This window comes from Stenella coeruleoalba, assembly GCF_951394435.1.
Source record: "Stenella coeruleoalba genome assembly, chromosome: 4".
NCBI classification, from domain to species: domain Eukaryota; kingdom Metazoa; phylum Chordata; class Mammalia; order Artiodactyla; family Delphinidae; genus Stenella; species Stenella coeruleoalba.
In genome coordinates, this window is record NC_137149.1 from 149,310,047 (window position 1) to 149,332,177 (window position 22,131).

The window sequence follows — 22,131 nt, forward strand, 5'->3', positions numbered from 1 at the left end:
TCAATCTGATTCATCACTGCTGAAGTAAGAGCTGTCACAATATTCAGCTGTATAAAGGAACTTATGGATAACTGGGTTCATCTTCGGTATCCAGTGTCGGGGAACCAGATATGTTGAGAGATTAAATAAATCTACAAACACCTTGTACCTGTCACTGGAGAAGCACATATATACAGATGTTTTAGACTTATTGACATGAAAGATTTTTAAATTTCTCAAATAATGATATTTTGCCGTAAATAATTAGTATTCATTAGTATATGTTCCATGTTGTGTGTATCAAAGAGTATTAGTATTAAGATTGCTTCCTTTTTATTCCACATCCAAGGTTCATGCCCATAAAACCATATTACGTGTTTCGGTGATCCGGACCAGGCTGGTCCACATTAAAACCTAGAGCTTTATTATTGTCATGCTACCTTCATAGATAAGGGTGTGTCCTAGTTTCTGACTTTTAAAGGACAGGATGCAAAATTATAAATTGAAAGCACACAGAATTCCTAGTTGTTCATCAGAAAATATTTCCCACCCATTAAGTTGTTGCCGGATAAGTGACATGAGTGCATTAATAAATTGAAATGCCATCTTAGATTTATAATAAATGTCTATGAGAGTGATTTTCACATTTAAAATTGCCATGTGTTTGTTAGTCAACTATTTTAACTTGCAGTTTTATAGCAGAAGAGCATTTGTCTTTGCAGTCAAATTTGGGTTCAAATTTTGCTCTTTCATTTGCAACTCATGTGACCCTGGGCAAGTTGTCTAAAGCTCAGTGTTTTGGTTTCTAACTCTGTAAGATAAAAACTACAATCCCATCCTCTAACCAGGCCTTTGTGAAGATTTAATGAGAAAATGACACACCAGGAAGGCTGTTTGTGTTCACCGTTCCCACCACCCCTGATGGCTGTGCTCGTTTCGTACAATCATTTACAGTTTCATGCTGCTTACAGAATTTACTCCCAGGAAAAGAGAAAATGTGTAATGACTGTGAAAATTCAAACCAATAACTTTTGTGACTCATTCAGCCTAGCGTTTATTCCCGGGGAAACTGAACATCTCTACAAATGATGAAAATAGAAACACTGTGTTTTATAACTTAGTCCATCAGGTAGTAAGACTAGGGATGAAAATAGTGAATTATAAAGAATTTTGGAGTCACTTTGCTGTACAGCAGGAATTAACACAACATTGGAAATCAACTATACTGCAATAAAATTTTAAAAAAAGAATTTTGAAGACTAAATCTAATTTATTCTCAATTCTCCTTTCCCACGGGGCTCTGTAAGTTTCCCAGTTTTCAGATGTGTCTGTCTATCTGTATATCCATCTGTCTATAATACTGTGAATACTAAATAAAGTAAGAACATGAATGTCCTAGAAATCTCTCTAGCATGTTTGAAGTGCTCAGTAAATGTTGCTTTCTTTCCTTGTAAACAATGTAAAAAGGCAGCCTCTGGAGCACATGGGAGTAGTTTTTATCCTATACAAGAGAGTCATCTCAGCAAACAGGAACCTATTTTCAGCTGTGTCATTCATCTGGCCAGGAGGACTTTGGCAGAATCAATGATACCCATTTTAGTCTAGCCCAGACCTGAGCCAGAATAAGTTGAAAACGCTTCTTGGGTTACCTGGTTCCTGCCCTCCCAGGTCATGCAGACATCGGTACCCGCCCCCTCGCATCCCAGGATGCAATGATGAATTTCCAGAACTAAGGATGTTTTCAGTGACCTCCGAAGGCGGAGGAGTCCCTTAATCTAAGGATACATGGGTTGCCGGCAGTCCAGACAGGAGGGAGTATAAGTGACTTTTCCTGGATAAGGCGCATCTCCGTGGGGAAAAAGGCGCTGGTGGGTCCCCGAGATGAGGAGGGATGCCCGGCTTACCTCACCGTGGAGCGCAGGTACTGGTACCCCGAGGACCCGCCGGTGCCCGCCTTGCTGCCCAGCATCCTGTGCACCACGCACACATGGTTATCTAGACAGACACACGTGTTAGCTCCACGTGCGCCAAGGACAAGGGGTTGGTAACGATTATCACCTCCCCTTATCCCTCAGCCGTGTGGAAGGCTCAGGTGTGAGCGGATGAGGGTGCGGGGCGGTTGCCCGGCGCCCTGCCTGGTCCAGGCTGCGCGGGGCGTCCGTCCATCCTTACGCACGCTCTGCCCTCGGACGCCGTGGGCGGAGGCCCTGCGACTTACATGAGCCCTCGCTACTCGTGTCGTCATGGGGCCCTTCCTCCATGAACTCGAACTATTGAAATTATATTTTCAAGTTGTACTGACGCCAAGAGGAGTGCATTGCTATTACAAGCGAAATCTGCTTCGACCCTAAGCCTGCTTGTTTCTTCTGTTTATCAAACACAGCGTCTTCCTGGGCCCACAGAGGAGCCGTGAGCCCTGGGCACTGCGCCTGCCGCGCCCTGGATGGGTCGGCCCTGAGAGCCGCGGGTCGGCCCTGAGAGCCGCTGCTCGGCTGCTTTTATGACGGAGCCCCACCCCGACCCACAGTTATGGGGGAGGGGAGGGTGCCAGGGAGGGAGCAGCTCTGGGGGGTCCGGGGGGACTTACATCTCCACTTGGTCATGAGCGAGTCCATGTCCATGAGGGAGGTCAGCAGCTGGAAAGGGACCTGGAACCTGGGCTCTTCCCTGGGGCAGAAAAAGAATAATAATAATAATAGTAAATAATAGTAATAAGAAGAAGAAGAAGTGTTCAGGCAAGTCCAGTGTGTCAGGAAGAACACACGTTCTACCATCTGTTGGGCCTGAAACAAACATCCCCTTTGCCTCTTAGGAGCTGTGACAGCTCTGATCTCTCTCCCAGGCTTAGTTTCCTCATCTCATAAAAGGGCTTAACACCACTCATGTTGCAGCATGTGTGTAAGAGTCTCGAACATTCCTCGATAGACGTGAAGTGACCCGCCAGAGTCGCACCTCACACCCGTTCTCATTAAAGGCAGACACGGACACCATCTTGGATTTTCTAGCCAATAACAGTCAGAAACTTCTTCCAGGCAAAGATGTTAAAACGTGAAAACAAAGACTGCTTGTTACAGCTCCCTCTGATATATTTGTTTCCTTTTTCATCTAATCCCCCAGCTCTCTCAGTGCATTTTCTGCCGAGGATACATAAGCCTGAATAGCGTATGCTTACTAACATTTGAGGAAAACAGAAAGGTTTTTTATGCTGCCATTCTGAAAAATAGATGGGACAGGATTAAAAACTAAACCCAAGTAAGTAAGACATGCAGTAAACACAGATTTTTTAATTTATTTTTTTATTTTTTATTTTTTTTGCTTTTTACTAGTGTGCTATCTATTGCTCTGACACATTTAATCTATGAAACACAAAGATGGGCCGTTCACCCACGTGGCTAGGAGGACAGGACGTGGATGCCCCAGACACTGTGGATGGTGAAGACAGACGTGAAATTGCTGAACAAGCAGAACAACAGTTTATAAGGTGTTTTCACTTCATTTTTTTCATCTTACAAAACAGGAATAACAACATCATTAAGTGACAGAACCCATTTCATGGCTGAGTTTCTGAGACAGATTAAACTTTGTGTCCTTAGGACACTTAATGGACATAACACTCTGCAGAATTTAATGAAAAGGATATTGATTAATTTGTGTGTGTTTTTATGTTTTTTTACCCACCACAGGTATAAAATTGGACTCTTACTATTTAAAATAAAGAAAAACCTCATGAAACTTCACGATTATTTTCTAAGCTTCCCCCCCGCCAAATCTAAATGATTTTTTTAAAACTATGATTGCAATGTATAAGCTTTATACTGGATTTATTATCTGTATCTACTCCTCCATTTTTACTTCTAATTCACCTCTTTTGAGAATTCCCTGGCGGTCCAGTGGTTAGGACTCAGTGCTTTCACTACCAGGGGTACAGGTTCCATCCCTGGTTGGGGAACTAAGATCCCACAAGCCGTGCGGCACAGCCAAAGAAAACCAAAAATAAATAACTAGAACAATCATGCTGTATGCCTTAACTCTCCTCTTTTGATTTGCTTTTACCTGTAAAAGTATATCATCAAGGCCCCCTGAAGTGCTTTGTATGATAGCCGTCTCTCTCCTGCAAGACACATAGCAAGTTTTAATTTAATAGGTAATTTAAGGCGCTCATGTTCACTTGGCAGTCATCACCTTAAATAACTGTGTCACATGTCTTTAGAAAAGAATGTGAATGTTCGTTTAAATATTTTATCCCTTAGCTTGAATTTGGAAAACTATCATTTAAAACATTATTTTAATATTAGATTTTAAAAGACAAATTAAAAAAAAAAAAAAAATATATATATATATATATATATATACACACACATACTTTAAATTCTCAAAACCTTTAAATAGGCAGGGTTAGAAATCAAGCAATAAACAGCCACATACAAAAGGACTTGACCTTTTTTCTTTTCCTAAATACTAAGTTCCTGTATCATTTATGAACACCTTATTGGAAATACTTCAAATAAATTATAGAATTATAAAATAAGGTTTATTAAATATATTTTAAGTCACTTAAAAAAAAAGAGAAACCTGGTATAGAAAATACTTAACTTCCACAACAAATGAAAAGTTCATTGTGCCTATGAGTGGAAATATCAGTGTGCATTTCTTCCCCCCAAGTAAGGTTTGACTTTTTGATCTCATGGTCTTACATTCCAGGGGAAGGATCCTCGGAATAGAAATGCCTACCTTTACTAAGGAGATGCTCATGGCGTTTCTCATCAAATAAGGAGAGTAACACCTCTTTCTGCTTCTGAAATTCAGCCTTTTGTTCCTCCTTTTCCTCTGACTCTTCCTTGGCCTTTGGGGAAAATACTGCATTAATATTCCCAAGAGAGAAGAGATTCTTATTTTAGAAAACATTGCTTGTGAGAAAAAACTAGCTGGGTGCAGAAAGGGTGTACTTAGGATATGTACTATATCATCTAATACTGCAGCTTGGAAATTACGGCTTATGAGACAGGACCTTCCTCATACCACTGGTTCTATACTTTTGTTTAAGTTTAAATGATTTGTTAAATCCAAATACTCTCTTCATAAATATCAAGAAAACTGGACTCAGATGGGCAAAGCTGGAGGTAACTACAAGTGGTCAATGATGGTCTAATTTTAGACAGCAATTATTTAATACAGGCAGTAAAGTAATTCCACTTAGGAAAAATTAAGAATTCCTAGTCAGAGATACTACTAATTCTACTGAAATTCTATCTTCAGTGCAGTATTCTAGAAATACAATTCCGTAGATAGTTTCCACTGTTGTATATTTTTTTATTTGACATCTATTGATTTGTTTAAGGAAATTCTTATTTTCCTGCTTACAACACATGTGCTACTTACAACTCAATTACTTGGGCTGGAGCAAAAATCCGTTTCCCCAATTGTCTTCAATTCATCAGAACAACCACACTGTGTGGTAAGAATGTGTGTGCACACTATAGCCAATTGATTATTGATTTATTCAGTAAATAAGGCTAATGTGATAGAGATAAAAATCATGAGCAAAATTGAGTCCCTTGATCTCTATCTGGTGGGACTGAAACATTGAAAACTTAAGTTAAATTACAACCATAGGCAGTGGTGTAAAGGAACAGTGTTGTCCATAATAACTTATAGTAGCAGAGAGGTTGGGTAAGAACATCCCACAGAAGTTGTCCTTGAACCAAGACATTCAAATTATAGGGGTCCCAGAAGAAGAAGAGAAAAAGAAAGGGACTGAGGAAATATCTGAAGAGATTATAGCTAAAAACTTCCCTAATATGGGAAAGGAAATAGTCAATCAAGTCCAGGAAGCACAGAGAGTCCCATACAGGATAAATCCAAGGAGAAACACGCCAAGACACATATTAATCAAACTATCAAAAATTAAATACAAAAAAAGTATTAAAAGCAGCAGGGAAAAGCAACAAATAACATACAAGGGAATCCCCGTAATGTTAACAGCTGATCTTTCAACAGAAACTCTGCAAGCCAGAAGGGTGTGGCAGGACATCTTTAAAGTGATGAAAGGGAAAAATCTACAACCAAGATTACTCTACCCAGCAAGGATCCCTCATTCAGATTTGATGGAGAAATTAAAACCTTTACAGACAAGCAAAAGCTAAGAGAATTCAGCACCACCAAACCAGCTTTACAACAAATGCTAAAGGAATTTCTCTAGGCAGGAAACACAAGAGAAGGAAAAGACCTACAAAAACAAACCCAAAACCATTAAGAAAATGGTAATAGGAAAATACATATTGATAATTATCTTAAATGTAAATGGATTAAATGCTTCAACCAAAAGACATAGATTGGCTGAATGGATACAGAAACAAGACCCATATATATGCTGTCTACAAGAAACCCACTTCAGACATAGGGACACATACAGACTGAAAGTGAGGTGATGGAAAATGATATTCTATGCAAATGGAAATCAAAAGAAAGCTGGAGTAGCAATTCTCATATCATACAAAATAGACTTTAAAATAAAGACAATTACAAGAGACAAAGAAGGCCACTACATAATGATCAAGGGATCAATCCAAGAAGAAGATAGAACAATTGTAAATATTTATGCACCCAACATAGGAGCACCTCAACACATAAGGCAAATGCTAACAGCCATAAAAGGGGAAATCAACAGTAACACAACCATAGTAGGGGACTTTAACACCCCACTTTCACCAATGGACAGATCATCCAAAATGAAAATAAATAAGGAAACACAAGCTTTAAATGACATGTTAAACAACCTGGACTTAATTGGTATTTATAGGACATTCCATCCAAAAACAACAGAATACACTTTCTTCTCAAGTGCTCATGGAACATTCTCCAGGATAGATCATATCTTGGGTCACAAATCAAGCCTTGGTAAATTTAAGAAAATTGAAATCATATCAAGTATCTTTTCCGACCACAACGCTATGAGATTAGATATCAATTACAGGAAAAAAAAATACAAACACATGGAGGCTAAACAATACACTACTAAATAACCAAGAGATCACTGAGGAAATCAAAAAATACCTAGAAACAAATGACAATGAAAACACAATGACCCAAAACCTATGGGATGCAGCAAAAGCAGTTCTAATTTTGTTGTGGTCATCCATTTACAGTGCTTGGTGTCAGTTTATTTATCTCTTGTAAAAATAAAATACAGTGTGTGTGTGTGAAAAAAAAAGTAGTTCTAAGAGGCAAGGTTATAGCAATACAATCTTACCTCAAGAAACAAGAAACATCTCAAGTAAACAACCTAACCTTATCCTAAAGCAACTAGAGAAAGAAGAACAAAACAAACCCAAAGGTAGCAGAAGGAAAGAAATCATAAAGATCAGATCAGAAATAAATGAAAAAGAAATGAAGGAAATGATAACAAAGATCAATAAAACTAAAAGCTGGCTCTTTGAGAAGATAAACAAAATTGATAAACCATTAGCCAGACTCATCAAGAAAAAAAGGGAGAAGACTCAAATAAATAGAGTTAGAAATGTAAAAGGAGAAGTAACAACTGACACTGAAGAAAATACAAAGGATCATCAGAAAAGACACAAGCAAGTATATGCCAATAAAACGGACAATTTCTGGAAGAAATGGACAAACTCTTAGAAAACCACAACCTTCCGAAATTGAACCAGGAACAAATAGAAAATATAAACAGACAAATCACAAGCACTGAAATTGAAACTGTGATTAAAAATCTCCCAACAAACAAAAGTCCAGGACCAGATGGCTTCACAGGCAAATTCTATCAAATATTTCGAGAAGAGCTAACACCTATCCCTCTCAAACTCTTCCAAAATATAGCAAAGGGAGGAACACTCCCACACTCATTCTACAAGGCCACCATCAACCTGATACCAAAACAAGACAAAGATGTCCCCAAAAAAGAAAACTACAGGTCAATATCACTGATGAACATAGATGCAAAAATCGTCAACAAAATACTAGCAAACAAATCCAACAGCACATAAAAGGATCATACACCATGACCAGGTAGGGTTTATCCTAGGAATGCAAGGATTCTTCAATATACACAAATTAATCCATGTGATATATATTAACAAATTGAAGGAGAAAAACCATATGATCATCTCAATAGATGCAGAAAAAGCTTTTGACAAAATTCAACACCCATTTATGATAAAAACCCTCCAGAAAGCAGGCATAGAGGGAACTTACCTCCTCATAATAAAGACTATATATGAGAAACCCACAGCCAACATCATTCTCAATGGTGAAAAACTGAAACCATTTCCACTAACATCAGGAATAAGACAAGGTTGCCCACTCCCACCCCTATTATTCAACATAGTTTTGGAAGTTGTAGCCACACCAATCAGAGAAGAAAAAGAAATAAAAGGAATCCATATTGGGAAATAAGAAGTAAAACTTCTTCACTGTTCGCAGTGACATGATACTATATATAAAGAATCCTAAAGATGCTATCAGAAAACTACCAGAGCTAATCAATGTATTTGGTAAAGTAGCAGGATACAAAATTAACGCACAGAAATCTCTTGCATTCCTATACACTAATGATGAAAAATCTGAAAGAGAAATTAAGAAAATACTCCCATTTACTATTGCAACAAAAAGAACAAAATACCTAGGAATAAACCTACCTAAGGAGACAAAAGACCTGTATGCAGAAAACTATAAGACACTGATGAAAGAAATTAAAGATGATACCGACAGATGGTGAAATATACCATGTTCTTGGATTGGAAGAATCAACATTGTGAAAATGACTATACTACCCAAAGCAATCTACAGATTCAATGCAATCCCTATCAAACTACAAATGGCATTTTTCACAGAACTATAACAAAAACTTTCACAATTTGGATGGAAACACACAAGACCCCAAATAGCCAAAGCAATCTTGAGAAAGAGAAATCGAGCTGGAGGAATCAGGCTCCTAGACTTCAGACTATACTACAAAGCTACAGTCATCAAGACAGTATGATACTGGCACAAAAACAAAAATATAGATCAATGGAGCAGGATAGAAATCCCAGAGATAAACCCATGTACATATGGTCACTTTATCTTTGATAAAGGAGGCAAGAATATACAATGGAGAAAAGACAGCCTCTTCAACAAGTGGTGTTGGGAAAACTGGACAGCTACCTGTAAAAGAATGATATTAGAGCACTCCCTAACACCATACACAAAAATAAACTCCAAATGGATTAGATACCCAAATGTAAAGCCAGACACTTTAAAACTCTTAGAGGAAAACACAGGCAGAACACTCTATGACATAAATCACAGCAAGATCCTTTTTAACCCACCTCCTAGAGAAATGGAAATAAAAACAAAAATAAACAAATGAGACCTAATGAAACTTAAAAGCTTTTGCACAGCAAAGGAAACCATAAACAAGACGAAAAGACAACCCTCAGAATGGGAGAAAATATTTGCAAATGAAGCAATCGGCAAAGGATTAATCTCCAAAATATACAAGCAGCTCATGCAGCTCAATATCAAAAAAAAAAAAAAAAATCCAAAAATGAGCAGAAGACCTAAATATACATTTCTCCAAAGAAGATATATGGATTGCCAACAAACACATGAAAGGATGCTCAACATCATTAATCATTAGAGAAATGTAAATCAAAACCACAATGAGGTATCAACCTCATACCAGTCAAGTGGCCATCATCGAAAATCTACAAACAATAAATGCTGGAGAGGGTGTGGAGAAAAGGGAACCCTCTTGCACTGTTGGTGGGAATGTAAATTGATACAACCACTATGGAGAATAGTATGGAGGTTCCTTAAAAAGCTGAAAATAGAATTACCATATGTCCCAGCAATCCCACTACTGGGCATATACCCTGAAAAAACCATAATTCAAAAAGAGTCTTGTACCACAATGTTCATTGCAGCACTGTTTACAATAGCCAGGATATGGAAGCAACCTAAGTGTCCATCAAGGGATGAATGGATAAAGATGTGGCACATATGTACAATGGAATATTACTCAGCCATAGAAACAAACGAAATTGAATTATTTGTAGTGAGGTGGATGCACCTAGAGTCTGTCATACAGAGTGAAGTAAGTCAGAAAGAGAAAAAGAAATACCATATGCTAACCCATATACATGGACTCTATGAAAAAAAAATGGTTCTGAGGAACCTAGGGGCAGGACAGGGATAAAGAGGCAGACGTAGAGAATGGACTTGAGGACACAGGGAGGGGGAAGGGTAAGCTGGGACGAAATGAGAGAGTGGCATGGACATATATACACTACCAAATATAAAATAGATAGCTAGTGGGAAGCAACTGCGTAGCACAGGGAGACCAGCTCGGTGCTTTGTGACCACCTAGAGGGGTGGGATAGGGAGGGTGGGAGGGAGATGCAAGAGGGAGGGGATATGGGGACATATGTATACATATAACTGATTCACTTTGTTATACAGCAGAAACTAACACAACAATGTAAAGCAATTATCCTCCAATAAAGATGTTAAAAAAAATAAAAAGTAAAAAAGATAAAAAATAAAATAGAATTCGCCTTCCAATGCAGGGCATGTGGGTTCGATTCCTGGTCAGGGAACTAAGATCCCACATGCCGCAGGGCAACAGCCCGTGCACCACAACTACTGACTGAGCCCATGCACTTTGGAGCCCGCAAGCCACAACTAGAGAGAAGCCCATGCACCTCAAGGAAGATGCCCCACCCTGCAACAAAAGATCCCGCCCCAACTAAGACCTGAAGCAGCCAAATAAATATTTTTTTAAAAAGCAAGAAAAAAAGAAATTTAAGGAGTTAACTAAGCTAAACAGTTGAGGATTACTCGTGTCTTAGCAGATGCTGAAGCAGTGGGTATAAACGAGTTCACTGGTGGAAGAGGACAGAGACGGAATGCAAGGGCTCTGAGCCCTTGTGAAAAGGAGAGAGAGAAATAAGGGCCAGCACACTAGATGAAGACACAATGTTAATACCAAAACCATGGGGGAAAATGTTCAAGAAAGCGTAAGTAGTCATTAGTAGTAAAGCCAGTAGGAAGTGAAGTAAAATGGAGATAAAAGTGGTCATTGGATTTACGTACCAGTGACCATTTGTGAATGACGGTCAGGAAGGCAGACTGAACCGGGGCGAGAATTAGATGGAGAAAAAGAAATAACCATGCTGACTGCTGTTCTAAATACTCTGCGAATATGAACCTCATGTAATGTTCACAGTAATCCTATGAGGTGGATACTCATATTTTCTATTTTGCCAATGAAGGGAGCGAAGCAAAGAGAGGCTAGGTAGCAGGAGGGGTTCAATGGCACAGGGTCACCAAGCAGGGACGGGGGGACTTGACCCATGACTGTGGCATCAGGTCCCTGCTTTAAACACCTCGTGACACAGCCTCTCAAGGTGTAGAATTGAAACAACTCTTTCAAGAAATTTGGTCATGAAGAAAGGATATGGGGCCCATAACGTGAGGGAAATTGAGGAATCTACAATATATATTTTTTTAACTGAGAGAAACTTGACATTGTCTGAGAGCCAATAAGAAGAACTCAGCAGACATATCAGAGTGAAGGAAAGTTATATGGCTTAGTGTATTGGATCACTGGTCCTTTGTGAGCCCACTTCTGTCTAGAACTGGTCATAACATGATATTTTCAATATAAATGAGAAAGGTCTATTAGTCTCATCTATTCAAAGTCTTGCTTACAATCAACTTCTTCATTTAATTTTTATTGCACATCAGTAAAATTAAATCAATCACGTCATATATTCCAAGCAGATGCATTTGTAAAAGAATATGAGGAAAACGAAAGATTAATAGAAAATGGTTAAAATGAAATTCCCAGTACTTCTCCTGTAGCAAACTTATGTTTACTTATGGTTTCACAAATACCTGAATTCTTGTGAATTCTTCTTCCAGGCCTTTGACAATGTTGTTTTCAAACTTTCTCCAGAAGTTAAATCCATGTGGCTCTAAACCTGGGGTTCTTTCCAGCCATGCCTGAAATAAATATTTTTCAAGTAAATACATTGTAAAATTTAAAATATGTAAAATGCTTTGTAACAAACATTTATGAACTTGAAATAGAAAATTTTCATGGTTTTGAGAAACATATATCCTAAGTTTTTTTGTGGGTAAATATTTCTCTTTCCCTTCAATTTCTTCATTTATAAAATAGCAATATTTTATTCTCCTAATCTTAAAAGAAATCACATTAAAGATATTTACTCTTTATTAAGAAATATATTATTACAGAAATCCCAGTTTTTTTCTATAAATCTATGAACATATCTATACATTCTTTTAATGAGGGCTTCTAGTTTATTCTCAAAATAGTTTATGTCTTAGGAGCTGAAGGAATCATGACCTGTATAAGATATGATTTCTTCTAAACGCAGGGACATTGTACACTTAGCAACTTTGAAGTCAACTGACCGCTCAATTATTTTAAGATGCCACAGGATTTTTAATCCAGAAATAAAACCGAATCTGTGCAAATTCACTAAAATAAAAATTAAATTTGCAAAGGAAAAGACTTTGTCAAGGAACTCAAGACTATACAATCCTTATTTAATAATTTACTTATGCAAGAACAAATTAATAATTCCTCAAGGTCATTTACAGACCCACAGAGAAGTAAGATATGAAGGGAAAGAATTCTGAAGGATAGAATCTTAGTGACTTAGTTTAATTAAGAAACACAACTTGTGGAACTTCTCAATTATGGAATATTTTAAAGAAATAAAGCTCATTCAATAAATAACCACACCCAATTTAAAAATCAGCTAATCCAATGTTGCTTAGCAGGAATATTTAAAAGGATTGTTATAATAAGATAAGGAGGTTATTAAATATTAACATATCATTGATTATATAAATCTCTCTGAAGTTCTCAAGAGAGCTTTTAATATTTTAATTAGTGGAATTTACCAGCTAAAGTATTTCTATACATTCATTCTTCTCTTATTTACAATGAACGCGACCCAACTTTGATATGAATTTTAAAATCCGGGTGTCGCAGAAGCTCAAGTAACCAGGTGTGCTGAGCTAGGCGTTCCCAGTGGCCTTTGCACACACACCTCCACCAGCTGCAGGAGGGTCCTTTCCTGCTCGGACTTCAGTAGTAGCTCGTTGTCTTCTCCCCTGAAGTTATCACGGTAGTGTCTTCTGTTGTAAGGGACCCTCAAGCTCTGAAGAACCCCTAGCTTGTTTTCTAACAGTCGGAACTGCAGACTCTGGAAGCCTGATGCCGGGGATAAGTACTCTCTGTGAGAACAGGTGGGGTAGGGCAGAAGAGGAGGAAGGAGATTGTTGTCATGGCCAATCGCCGCAAGGGTCTCTTCTGTTGGGAAAGGTGGTCAGTGTGACTCTCCCAGGCATCACCACACACAGACACACAACTGCCTAGCGTTGGACCCAGGACTTGGACTTCACCAAAATCAGGACAACGAGGTCTTAGCCATCATTGTCACTGCCAGTTGATGTTTGTATAGTCTGTGAAAGGTCATATGTGTGTGTTTATCTATGTGTGTGTGTTTACATGTAAACTTATACGTACACATGCAGACACGTACATGCATGTGTGTATACTAAGCTTTCCCTAAGATAAAGACAGGTGAACACGGAGCAATATTTTTCATTCAATAGAGCTAAAAGTTTCTTTATAAGTATTATTCAAGGGAATTCCCTGGCAGTCCAGCGGTTAGGGCTTGGCACTTTTACTGCGGTGGCCCAGGGACAATCTCTGGTGGGGGAAATCCCGCAAGCCATGCGGCCAAAAATATATATATTATTCCATTTCTCTTTAAAGTTCAATTCATTAATCTCACTACCTAGTATTATTATGAGCACTGGTAAGACCCTACAAGTAAAATGAATGGGATGTTGCCTAGCACAAAATAGGGCATCACAAAGTGTGAGTACTCCCACCCCACGTAACTCACATCCTTACAAATTTCCTTCATCTAACTGGTACTAAAACTTCAAGTTGTTAAATATACTACAAAGGAATTCTACCACTTTTCATTTGATCATCAAATATGTAGAAGACACTGTCTGTTCCATCAGTAAATGCACCTGACGCTCTTAGGAAGATTTCTTCTCAAATTTTGGTTATGAGAAGAGATTTCATAGATAGATAGATAGATATCTTCCTGGATATGTACCTCTAAAATTTATAGTTCAACTGTTCAATAGTCTGTAATAACCTAAATGGGAAAAGAACTTGAAAAAGAATAGATACGTGTCTATGTATAACTGAATCATTTAGCTGTACACCTGAAACTAACACACCTGGGCATAGCTGTTAATCGACTATACTCCAATATAAAATAAAAATTTTAAAGTATTAAAAAATAAAATTTATAGTTTAATCTATAACGTATGCTGACATGTTTCTTTATATATCACTCCTGTTTCTCTTTTATTTTTAGTTTTTAATCATTTAACTTTAGTTATGTGTATTATATCAGCCTTTTTTGCCATTTTGGTAAGTTGTCTAAAATCCTTTTGGGATAAAAATTGGGCACACACGATGAATTGAAATTCACGGATCGTGCTGTGTTCATATGTAAGAGGAAAGGGATGAAGTATTTCCAGTAGCTGCTTAAATGCTTGTGGTGATGATTCCCGAGTGTTCCCAGTGACAAAGTGTCAGCAGGACAGGCTTCTTACGTCACACAACACAGCACACACATTCTCTCCAGCCCATCAGAATGGGAGGGTAACCCCTGCGTGTTGACAAAGTCGCGTGCACACCTGAAGTCGTTGAAGTCCAAGGCTGTCATGGTCTCCAGGACGGAAAACTGCTGGACCAAGAGCTTGAGGATCACCCCCACTCGGTGCATTCGGGTCACCACCTTCAGCATGTTCCTCTCATCCCTGACCTGGGGGTTAGGAGATGAACAGAGTCCTCAGGCCTCAGCTCTGGAAGACACTAAATAGAGTGTAAATAACGATGTGTTCCTGTTAATGCCGTCTCTACTCTAAGGAGGGACCTTGGCACTAAAATGTGCCTTAGGTCAACCCTGAACTCATAGCAACTCTGAATTGCGTACAAGGAGCGCCTGCAACCTCAAAATCATTTTTTTCTTTAAAAATAGAAAACTATATGGAAGCAAGTTTTAGGTAAATTCTGGACCACAACTCCCACCGATTCCTTAGCAAATGCCTCTGCTAGTTTTGCTTTAAGGAATAAAGTCCAGGGGAACATGGGGACCCGTGCGTGCAGGTTAAGCAGACCCCTGGGTCCGTGGGCTCCGTCCTGAGGCGGGAGTTGCCGCTGAGACGGATGGGGTTTGCGTTCGAGAAGGGCACTGTCCGAGGATGGATGTTCTCTCCTCCCAGCCCCCTTGGCGCAGGGGCTCCGAGCTGGGGGACCCAAGGCTGGGTCCTGTGTCCTCCAAGGGCGGAGGAAGGTGTGGGCAGAATGCGGGCTGGGAGGGAGGCTGCGGGAGCTTCGCGGGGCGCCCCTCTCTGCCCTCCCCCGCATCCCCTCCCACTTTCCCCTCCTCTTTCTCTCCGTCTCCTTTCCTCACCATTGCTCCTGTCTTCCCATGCAGGCGTTCAGTAGAAATACAATTCTGGTACCTACTGATGAACGAATCGGCATTAGCTGTCCTGGCAATCCACCGTCGTTCGTCATAACTTTTTTTTAAGGGAAAAATATGGAGTTCTAAGCAAGGGGCTTGAAACTAAAATCGGAAAGGAACCTTGAAGCAAGGTGATGACGAGGCTGGGAAGATGTGACTAAACTCTTCTCCGCTACAAACTTTTTTCCCCCGTTAAGTTATAATTCCACCATTTGGTGTTAAACTTTTCCCATTAATAACACTTTCTACTTTCTCCAAGAAAAATATGAAAACAATATTGTGACATGGCAACTCACGTGGCCATGCTGAAAGATCTCGCGAACAGAATCCAGTTCCCAGAGGATCTGCTTAAACCAGAGTTCATAAGCTGTGAGGGGAAAATCATTGTCAGTTGGAAAGTGATGGGAGCATTTTGACCATAGTTATATGAAAGACTCGGTTAACACACTGAAAGAGAAATCAAAATGGAACTTAAAATTCAATAAAGGCCAATATAGCCCCATTTTATGCTACAAACAAATATTAGTGATAAAGTTGTAACAGCCTCCTTTTATTGAGTGCTTGAATATGCCAGGCGTGTTATCCATATGCTTTACGTTATTTTCCAAACGACTTCTCTCAACAAAATATTGTTAATGTCCTTGAGGATATAGCACATAATCTAAATCTAACTTCCCGTGTGGAAGCTGGAGGTGTGTGGAGAAGTGGAAGTGATACTAAACTTCTATAGAGTGAGACCCTAATACACATTAACCTAATGAGTATGACAACGTATTTGTTTCTAGGGACTTGGACTCTATGGGGAGGACAAGCTATGAACAGGATGAAACTCTGTCATACTCATCTATTTCCCACAGTTCCTAGCACAGTGTTTGGCGTAAGATAAATGCTGGGTGATTATTATATAAATAGATGAATTAAACAGCCAGTGTAGTCACTAAAGGAGCGTGGAAACCAATCACCTTAGTGATCGCTAGCGTCTTCTGTTTGGGCACAGGCTGTGCTTCTGTACTAATGAAGGGGATCAAATTGTACCTTTAAATTACATTTAAGGAGACTTTCAGAAATCTGTTTTCCATATGTGGACAAAAAGAGCAAACCAAATGTATTTTTGGATCAGTTTGTGAGTCACGTTTTCAGGTTTAACTTGGTGTAGCTGGTCCCATGACCCACTGACCACGTGTTCTGATGGAAGGAAAGTCTCCGCATCAGACGATAGGTGTTACCATTCGCTGTGTGCTGACTGTGTGCTCTACCTTGAGCTCAGTGCTTAGTGCACGTTACTCATGTCATCCTCACAGCAACTCTATGCATGAGAGGAAACAATCATTCTTTCCATTGTATAGGAGGGGAAATGGCGAGAATTACTGGTCAAGAAACCTGACCGAGGTTACACCATCTTTAATGGTAGAGATGGGATTCGAAACAGATTTCTGATTCCCAACGTGTGCTGCCCTGCGGTGATTCCTCCCCTGCTGATTTTGCCTTCGAGCCACTGATAAAAATGGCAACATAAAAAAACAGGAGAAGTAACACATTAGCCCCATTATTTTCCATTTTTAATTCTGTTTAACTCAAAGGAGACGATCATATTAGCCAGTCCGCGAAGAAAACACTCATTTGAGGAAAAGGCACAAAGAATTGATAGGACAAGGAAACATCTAGAAACGCAGCACCGACCCGCATGAGTCGCTGGGCCCTGGTCAGCCAGATGGCAGAATTATGACACCAACAATCTTAGAGGAAATCTAAAGGTTTGGGGGGTCACAGACCTCTGAAAGACATGTTTGTGAAATTTTGCACAAAATTTCAAAGAGTTCAGGGACTTCCTAAACTTCCAAAGTCAAGGACTCTACGTTAAAAACCACTACCCAGAAGCAGAAGTATGGAGAGTAGGAACACACATTTTAGACAAAATTCACATTCCTCTTTAGTACCAGCTCTCCGTAGGATATGTAAAGTTACAGTAAATGTGAGGGATCTGTTTCTTGAAAATAGTCTCCTAACGTTCCAAGTGGAGAAAAAGTGACATCTTAGCTTGCAAATTCTTTGTGAATTCCAAGAGATAGAAAGCCCCCTCGGGTTTAGGGCAGAGTCCTAACTGATCCAACAAGCACCGAGGTAGCAGAAAGAAGACTGTTATAAATCGCGGAAGGAGGTCCTATGAGAACTTACCTGGCAGCGAAGGATTCGCGAGCATCCTAACAACGGGGATTTCTTAGTCCTCCCCCATCTTACAGGTAAAAGTGTGGTAACTTTCCTCATTACTGATGGGAAATTCCTATGAATGGCTACTGTCCAACCTTGTGTGCAACTTACCTTGATGAGTTATGATGAAAAGATGCTCATCATGGATTTTATTTCCTTTTATTTCACTTTGAAGTTCCTGCGCATTCAAAACTTTTTCCAACTTTAAACAAAAAAATAGAAACACTGATTTTGTAGAAACTTCCAGTTACAAGATGAATACGTTATGTGGATCTAACGTAGAGCATAGTGATTATAGTTAATGACAATGCATTACATACTAGATCTTAAGTGCTCTCACCGCAAAAAAAAGAAAGGGCTATTATGTGACATGATGCATGTTAATGCTCTGGTGGTAATCACTTTGCCATATATAAGTGTATCAAATCAACGTGCGTGCACCTTAAACTTATGCAATGTTATATGTTAATTATATCTTGATAAAGCTGGAGAAAAGATTACAAAGAAAGACTGATTTTGAAATCGCAAAACTAGATTTTTACCAACTTTAATAAATAGAATACAATACTGAAAAAAGTCCCCCAAATCCCAAATGCTCAGGAACCAATCTACTTTCTTTTAAACAATTAATGTGTCTTCATAAAGAGTGAGTTGAATTCATGAGTTTTATTCTTTTCAGAAGAAAGTATATTTGGTAGGAATCTATCGTAACAAATGCTGTTACCCTCACTGAGAAATCATGTCCCTTCCATCTCTTGCCCCATCTCTTGACCCTCATGTCCCTTCCATCTATAAAAGCTTCATAGCTTGCTTAGTCTACTGTGTGTCCGCTGCTCTTTTATTCTCCTAAAGAGTCGATTCTAAGACCTTAATGTTGCCTGTCAGCTCATCCTTAGAAACCCACCAACAAGGGCATCAAGGGCTCTAATCACTTCACGTCTTAAAAATAATCTCCAGGGACTTCCTTGGCAGTCCAGCGGTTAAGAGTCCACGCTTCCACCTCGGGGGCATGGGTTCAATCCCTGGTCGGGGAACTAAGATCCCACATGCCGCGTGGCATGGCCAAAAAAAAAAAAAAGATAAAAATAATCTCCAAATGCCTCTTTGTAACATCTTTCTTTCATCTAAACATACGCCTTCAACATTTCTAGTTTACGATAAAGAATTTAAAAGAGAAAATGTTCTGGCTACATTTGCAGTTATCTGGGCTGGGATTCAGTAACCGGGTCTCAGGTATACAAGTTGTGCAACGCCTGCCAGTTATCTGTGCTTTATCTCATCCCATGTGTCCTCGGCCTGGGTTCTGCATTCTCTGCTGTCATTGTATTTCTGTCAGGCAGGTGAATCTTCACATACGAGTCTCTTGACGTGTTCTAACAAAACTTGAAAAAGCATACGTGTGTATGAAAAGAGATATCTTTAGGTCCAGAAAACTATTTGGCGACTGAGAAGACAAACAAACAGAAACCCCAACATGAAAATGTCACCTAGCGCTTAGCAATGAAAGCTCCTCCTTGTGAGGACTCTGCCACTTACTTGCAGGTAGTTCCCATAGATAAGTCCCCCTTTACTGGCTCTATTCACACCCATTTGTGATTTGTCTTCTTCACTGCCTTGTACAGAGAGGTTTTTAAAAGCATATCTGCAGATGAAAAAGTGAGAAGAAAAAAATAGAGCTTGAAAAGGAACAATAACTAATAAAAGGACTGATGAGAATTCCCTTATTGCTAACTTTTCAAAGTAGATTATTAAACAAGGGAAGAAAGGTGACAGTGTTCACCCTTGCTTTTGAAATTCCGAAATTAGTGTTCATACTTGACATTCCTAAGAGCTTACCCATACTTAGGATAGAGGTAAATACTCACCCAAAGCTGCTTCCTAAACATGGGCACCCACTCATGGTGAAGACGTGCTGTCACAGGAGCCCTGAGCTTTGCCTCTGGCCGGGTGATGTCTTTGCCCCCCAGATGTTCCACAGCTGCCTTTTATGGACCCTGCCCACCCTGCCCAGCCAATCAGCCCCTCTGTGTCTCTTACCAAGGCTCTTGTTTCAGCTGGAACAGAAGCTGAACTTTGGTAAACGTTAGCGTGGATTTGTGTTTGGGACAGTTTGTTTGCTAGAAGTGTGTGTTCTGCCTAACAATATTGGACTTGTCAACTTCTGCTTTCACATCCACAGTAGCAAGGAGCAACTAACTCGGTAAGAGGCAAAGGGAACAACCCAAAGATTTAACTGTTCTGTTCCAAGAGCACATTTTCATAGTGTTTCAGTGTATAAGAGGGTAAGCTTGTACACTGTATGAGAAAAACAAATATTTATTCTCTCAGTCTCACATTTGAATATTCTTACAACTCCTCAGCTACAAACGGACCTCGAATGTCTCTGGGGAAAGAAATTCGTTATGTAACAGACGCAGGATTCATGCTTAAACCCCGTTTCCAGCCCCTCTTCATAGCTCTTCTGGCCTGAATCTCATCTAATGATTAGCAGCAGTTAGGCTGCTGTATTGAATTGGAACTTAAATGCACATTATTAATTTACCGGTCACCTGTCACACCCTGATTACCAGGCAGTGGCAGTCATCCCACTTTGTCTGCAGACAGTTTTTATTTTTATTTCTTTTTTCCTTTTTTTTTTTCCAGGATACAACATATAATGAGCTTGGTCAGGTGGACGTACATGTTTAATAAAATGGTGACGGTGACATTGCTTTGAGAACACAAAGTTAGCATTGCCGCATCCAGACTCTCACGTTGCCAAATCACGTGTTATGATGCAGTGCAGACAATTTCTAAACGATAATAACGTGCCCAGGGTTCCAAGCAATGTCTGTGAGAAAGTATTCTTTCTAGAAAACATTATTTACTGGACTAACTTCTAAACCGTTGCTTTGAGGCCCCTGGAGCCAGGGCAGAAGCTCCATCCCCCTCCCTACCCACCTCTGAGAGGCACGAAAAAACACACAGACAGACAGCTTTTCCTATTTCTCTCACCGTCTAAAGGGATGGATTTATGTCATCAGAAGTCAGAAGCTTCATTTCTAGTCTTGGCTGACTAATCTGCGATATGGAAAAATTCACTTAATGCCTGTACACATCAACTTCTTCATCCAAAGCAATGAATGTGTTAAAGTTGATTGTAATTTCGAAGGTCTTCATCCACATGAAAATTCTGATTTTATGACTATAATAAATTGTAGCATCAATGCAGTTTTACAGAAGTATAAACAGCATGAAAATGTTATAAGAGCTGGGAAATCATCTAAATCACATCCTAGATCCCTGTACTCCACTGGGGTGTTTACAGATACCTCAGGCCATTGCTTATTCCCTGGACTGGGGGTTGTCAGCAGGAAAGGTAGCAATTGTTCCTGGTGTGCTGGCCCAGAGTGTCTGGAAGCAGAAAATATTTAATAGCTCCTCCTTCTCTACGTGGTTATTCAGCTAAGTGTGTGTTTACAAAGAATACAGCTAAATAATTTATTCTACTCTCTTTAAGCCTTTCAGCTGAGAAATGATCTTCACTTACTGGTCCCCATGCTAGTGAAAGAAATAAGGAAATGATGTTGTTTTCACTATATATTAGAAAAGTTAGATATTTTAGAAGCAAAAAAATTTTCTGTCTTTTTTTTTTTTAAACAACATTCTACTTAGATCTCCTAAGCAGTGTCAATTCAAGTGGCTTATCTGAGCAACACAAGAGCTGATTATTCAAAGATTTGGATTCAGTGCACCAGAGAAATCCTAAATTAACCTAAGAAAAGCTTGTTTCCTTCAGCCAGGACAGTAGCTACAATGACAGCGCTCAAACACATGTATTCTCATTCTTTTCTTTCTTTTTTTGGCTGTGTTGGGTCTTCGTTGCTGCGTGCGGGCGTGCGGGCTTTCTCTGGTTGCAGCGAGCGGGGGTTACTCTTCCTTGTGGTGCGCAGGCTTCTCATTGCGGTGGCTTCTCTTTGTTTCAGAGCACGGGCTTCAGTAGTTGTGGCACGCAGGCTCAGTAGTTGTGGCGCACGGGCTTAGTTGCTCCGCAGCATGTGGGATCTTCCCGGACCAGGGCGCGAACCCATGTCCCCTGCATTGACGGGCGGATTCTTAACCACTGCACCACCAGGGAAGCCCTCATTCATTTTTGCAATAGAAAATATTATGAGATTTAGGACTAGTTATATTCTGGTCAGCATCTTGCCAACACTTAAATGTTGCCACTTGAAAACCAATTTGTCAACCTGATGCTTACCCCATACTGAAAACGTTTTCTTCGTGATCAGGTTTAAAACTTCTATAACCAATGTAATACTTACTGCTCCCAACATAGCTTATGTACTGGATATTTTATACAGACCTTCTAGAA

The 22,131-nt window shown here is 39.6% G+C and overlaps 1 protein-coding gene across 1 annotated transcript; it reads right to left on the minus strand.

Annotated features, from left to right (window-relative positions):
- On the minus strand, positions 1–19,677 carry TDO2 (tryptophan 2,3-dioxygenase; the record flags this gene model as incomplete). Its single annotated transcript, XM_079919191.1, has 12 exons — positions 1–154; positions 1,884–1,974; positions 2,567–2,646; positions 4,033–4,090; positions 4,711–4,822; positions 11,872–11,979; positions 13,059–13,245; positions 14,737–14,864; positions 15,866–15,936; positions 17,889–17,979; positions 19,314–19,419; positions 19,643–19,677. The coding sequence occupies 12 exons, from the start codon at positions 19,675–19,677 to the stop codon at positions 1–3; spliced, it is 1,221 nt and encodes a 406-aa protein (XP_079775317.1).
- Between the last annotated feature and the right edge of the window lie 2,454 nt (positions 19,678–22,131).